Below are 5,510 nucleotides of genomic sequence, written 5' to 3'. Positions count from 1 at the left end.
TCTTGGTGGTTCGGAACCCACCTTAAACTGTAGGTCCCCCTTCCACCACCAAGTAAGTGTGTGGAGGGTGTGTGAAGGAATAAAGAAGGTGTAAGAAAAATGTAAACCCTTAGGGGACACGTTAGAAGCCTCCACTGAATATTCAGAGCGAAAAGGTCAAATTCTTTTTAGACAATATTAGGTTACGAGTGGCGCTGGTGGAGGTGGCGGAGCGAAACAGGGGGACATAGATCTATGTCTAGGACGCAATTTTATTGTATTTTATTGCCTGTCACTCTTTGTCAGACTGTTGTACAGGCGAAATTGTTGAAGGTCAGATATCCAATGATTCCATATACAAAAGAAAAATGCTGTCAGTTCATTTTTTTTTGTTATTCTCGGTTTTCTTGATGTATCAGTTTCCTCTATGCCGGATGAATAATTTATCGGTTTCTCGAGGTTATATTTATAATTTAAGACTTGTAACTTGAGATCATATTATAACTCGCAGCGTTGGTTGGTGTTATTTTGATATTACCAATTAGACCTTCTTGCACTTTGCTTTAGCTTATAAAGGACAAACTATGTGTTCATTGCTACTTTTTAAGCATTTGACTTGATGCTTTATGCGGGATTTTTCTTAGTATCGCTGTTCTAATTTTGTAATTTTACACTCGGCTTATTCTTATAGTGGTGTATTTTGGTATTTTCGCTTGGTGAGGTATTTTTTGACTATTCAAAAAAATACGTTTGCTTTTTACGTTGTCGCGTCGCTTGGTGCGACTATTTTGCAAAGTTCGAGTTTTCTCTTGTAATTTTGAAAAATTCATGAATGAGTCGTATTTTGCAAATAAAAAACGATTAATAATGGTTTAATTCTTGGAATACTTGCGTTGAAATTATATTGCGAAAATCCCTAAGTCATTTTATCTGCATGATTAAGAGTACAGGACCACGCTACACCACATATGTTGAGCGGGAATTGGAATTTACTGTAGGTTACCAAATTTTTGTTTTTCTGTGTTTGACATTCAAATGCTTAAATTTTGAATCTTGTTTCTTTTGGACACCACCAAATCCATTTCCCTTGTTAGGCGGACCGGTCCTACCGACTCAGTAAACATTTTTTACCAACTGTTGGCCAATTATAGTTCCACGCTGTAGGGGTTAAATTAGTGAATATATGGGTGGTTCTACAACCGCAGTAATGGCCAATTCTAGCTTTAGCGTGTGGACACCAGACTTTCGTCCTTGAAACAGAGATTTCTTAAGCCACAGTGTGGAGGGACGTGTCAGAGTGAAGTTTAATAATTCACCTCTAGAAATGGGCAATGCTGGACTATCGTTGTGGAATTTTTCTTCTAATAAAACATTCAAGACGCCAATGTATCCATTGCTCAAGGCAACAATATCGTTCGTATCTCAGCTAAAAGTATTAACTTAATGTAAATTAAAAGCAATTTACGATATTCTGAGTGAATAAATCCCGGATAAAAATCGGAACATTAACGCATAAGTTATATGGATTTATATAATTAACTAATAATTCAGCAATATGGAATAATATATTTTTTTCAATAATTTTCGCGAAAGTACTGATAATGATCCAAGTCTGTTTTTCCAGTACGTTCCAGTACACTTGCGTTTAAACACGATATGGCTTTGTCATAATAATGTTCCCTAGTATCCTACTCATGATGGGAAGAAGGCAAAATATGCGAGCACGAGGAGCGAGAAAAACAAAAAGAGGCCCATAGCGTAGGCGCACATCATCGCGAGATTAGCTCCATAATCGCACGATTGGAGATCCACGCCGTGGAGATACTAAGTTTTGGCCAAAATCGTAGATTCCACCTGGACTCCACGTTTTATTCACTGGGGATGTTGTCAGCAATGTGCTGATCATACTTTATTGTAATATTTGCACCTGATCCTACAGTATCAAACGAGACATTGATTCACTTGTGATCATATTCTTAACTTTCAACGCCTTCTACCTCGGAAACTTTTTATTTTTTGGACTGGTACCGATGAGGACTTTTTGATTAGGGGTATTCAGCCTATATTATATTGCAATTTAAGGCAATTTGGCCGGGCTGAATTTTGATTCTAAATTTCCAGTATCTTTTCTTTCTTTTTTTTTATTTTTCTTCAAATAATTATATTAATTAGGATTTCTAGGAATACAATCATTCGCACATGTTGTTATCGCTAAAAAATTTCATTCTAAGCAGATAATATTTTAAAATAAAAGAATATCTTTAGACAATTCAAGTATTAATATTTATCGGTACTAATTATTTATCTGATATAAAACAGAGAAAAAAGAGTTTAATCTCTTAAAAAAATATTGGCTCGTTTTTGAGAAAAACTGGGAATTTCGATTGGTTTAAATTAAAACTGATTTTTTTCTCAAAGAAAGCTCAGGTGCAGATTTAGTTTTTTACCAAAAATATTTGTAAGGCATCCCAGATACAAAATAAAGAGAAACATTCTTCGTGTTCGCACCTTTAGGTGAACGTCATTTCAACAAATTATCTTTTGAATTCCTGTTAGTAAAGGTTTGGCATGCGATACATACTACACTGATTTCAAGGATCCTGTTCTTATATTTTCTATTCCATTCGTTCTTAAAGTTTTACCGAAATTATCCAGAATCTTAAAGCCAATTTTTGAAAGCCGCCAAGATAAAGTTTAAAACTGCCAACCGTAAAACCAAATAACAGTCAACAATACGACGGATGGACACCGGATTAAAAATATAAGGGTTTCAACCCGGGGATGCGCAACCGTCTAAACTAGATGCATATGTTTATATTCACCCTATTTTTCCCCCAGAAGAAATTTCTGTCAGGAGTTATCGTACTATGTCCATTATTGGTTGCACTTTACTTTTTAATTGCTCCTTTATTTATACCGTCTGCCTTATGAGATTCTGTAAAAACTTCTGCATTAATTTCCTTTACAGGAAAAGAGTATTGAGAATTTTTCAAGAGTGTATTATGATTGAATCAGAACTAAAAGAAGTTTTATCGTAAATCAGATCACGGAAAATTTGAGTATTTATGCACCTGTAAACAAAATTTGCTTACCAAGCACTCGCATGTTTGACACTGATATATCCAACGCTCTCCACTTCTAAAGACAAGATGGCGAAGTTCTTGATGCCTACAAGAAGCTGCGGGATCGCATTGTGGGCAACATTTATCTCGATCAATTTTAGGGATTGAGCAGTCACAAGTGGGCTCCCTGCATGTAATAACGCCGTCCTTACATGTACATCTTTGGCAAGGATTGCCGACGGGTACCATAATTTCACCATTACCAACTTCCCTTTCTTCAAACCAACAACCTGTAATATTAAACATGTTAACATTGAAATCCTTTAATTAAAACACTGTTGAAGGAGCAGTATAAGTCCATCATTTTAACTAAAGAGTCACGTTGCTCTTATAATATATGAATTGCTTCGCCATAGAATAAAATTCAGGTAAGAATGTTGAACTAACAGACCCCTATCAAGCAGTTTAAGATGTTAACAGTTCACATTAGTTTAGTATCATAAAGACTAATTATTTTTAATTGTTGATTTTAACAGTAAAAACTATTAGAAAAGGACTCACTAAGTCTACATTCTTCAACTTCTTGATCCTGAGTTTGTGGGCAAGTACACTGAAACCCTCCTTCGTTGTTCACACATTTGGCACTAGGATGACAGGTGTGCCTCCGCTCAATGGTCTGATCACTGCACTCATCGATATCTAAACATTGAGTACCTTGAGTACTGTCATGAAAAGCACTTCTATAGCCAGGTTTACACCGACAGTAATACCAGCCTGGCATATTGAAACATATTGAAGATGTGTGACATCTGTGCAAATCGCTGGAACACTCATCTAAATCTAATTCGCAGCTATTGCCAATATAACCACGGCGACAGGAACATCTTCCAGGTGTCACGCATTCACCACCATTTTGACAAGTTTGATTACAAATCGCTAAACAGAAATAGAAACAAAAATAGTACGAATTAAGATAGACAAATTAAAAGATTGAATGAAACTATCAACAAAAAAACTTATGCTACTTTTGCAATACATCAATTGATTTAAGGAATCCATAATGGACACAAATTATACGATAGAAGGTTACCAAGAATGATAATTATTTTATGAGTATCTACTGAGAATTTTTCCTAATGATGAAGCTATAACAAATTTATCAATATTCTTACGTTTGCAGATATAGCCGTCTCCGGAATATCCACCTGTACAAATACAGTGATAACTTCCAGCTGTGTTTACGCATGTTGCGTGTTCATGGCAAGAATGGCGACCCGTTGCACACTCGTCTAATTCCGCACAATTAAACTTGTCTAATCTATGATATCCCGGAAGACATTCACATGTGTAGGATCCGAGGGTATTGACACACTGAGTATACGCATTGCAGTGATGACCATCCGAACCGCCCTCTTGCTTGCATTCATCGACATCTGTATTTAAGAAGAAAGAAATAACAACAGTACTTGAGGAAATTTATGAGAGTCAGAGAACGGTCTTCCTGTTTCCGGCCACATAATGACTATTTATATTGTGTAAACATACTCTTTGACCCTTGTGAAACGAGAGGAGGCATATACCCCACAGCGAATCGAATCAGCTGGAATAAATGACTCTTTTATTGTTATGAGATTAAGGCCGGTTAGAAAAACTGAAATCTGAAAGCATGACTTGATCTGATTTTACTTATCAGAATCAGTTTATTCATATAATTTGAAAAGAGTGAAAAACTGATTCATAAAAATCAGTGAATATTTGCAAGCATCCCTGGCTGACCGAAAGAACCGAAAGGAGCCCCTACAAAGTATCCTTCAAGGCCCCACTGAGTCCCCCTTCGGTTCCTTCTTACAAATCTCAAAAAAGAGCAAGATCAACTTTTAACTTGTTGAAATTCAGATTCTACGTTGAAATTTGCATTAGAAACTTGAGGAGTAATCACAATATTTTTTCTTGCAGCGTTAAAAACGTCAAAAATAAAATATCTGTCATTTACATGGGCCGAAGGTGGCTTCAGACAACAACGCTGCGACGCAAGTCAGGACAGAAGGTAAAGGATTTGTTTAAATTCTCATTTTTCATATTATTTTTATCGGAGAAAGTATTAAATTTGTGTGAAATTAGACATATGAATTATTACATATATTTATTTAAATTTATTTGCCAATTTTGTATTTTATTTTTAGACTGCGCGCACCGTACTACTTGAGCTATCATGGATGCGCTTGAAGTCACCTTCAGCAGTAGTTAACAAAATCTTTTAACATTTTTATGGTCTTAAAGGGTACTTTGTAGAGGCTACTTTTGGTTCCTTCGGTCTGCCAAGAGTCTAAGACAAGTTAGTTTTCAGCGCACCACTTAGCAAATGAGTCGAGGTTATTTTGCAGTACCATGCAATCCCTTACATTATCAATAGGATAAAAAAGTTTATCACCATCAATGTAGAAGGAAATATATACACTGAATACTGTC

The 5,510-nt window shown here is 35.8% G+C and overlaps 1 protein-coding gene across 1 annotated transcript in view; it reads right to left on the bottom strand.

Annotated features, from left to right (window-relative positions):
- The window catches only part of LOC117171128 (protein kinase C-binding protein NELL1-like), a 324,967-nt gene that overhangs the window by 180,243 nt on the left and 139,214 nt on the right, over positions 1-5,510 (bottom strand). The window contains exons 6-8 of the mRNA XM_033358181.1: positions 4,214-4,474; positions 3,603-3,977; positions 3,072-3,331 (exon numbers count right to left, since the gene is read on the bottom strand). Of these exons, the coding sequence (XP_033214072.1) occupies positions 3,072-3,331; positions 3,603-3,977; positions 4,214-4,474 (896 nt within the window). The remainder of the gene's footprint in view (positions 1-3,071; positions 3,332-3,602; positions 3,978-4,213; positions 4,475-5,510) is intronic.

This window comes from Belonocnema kinseyi, chromosome 4 (assembly GCF_010883055.1).
Source record: "Belonocnema kinseyi isolate 2016_QV_RU_SX_M_011 chromosome 4, B_treatae_v1, whole genome shotgun sequence".
Classification (NCBI taxonomy): Eukaryota; Metazoa; Arthropoda; class Insecta; order Hymenoptera; family Cynipidae; genus Belonocnema; species Belonocnema kinseyi.
The sequence above is the reverse complement of the archived record's forward strand: the minus strand, read 5'-3'. Positions and strand labels throughout refer to the sequence as shown.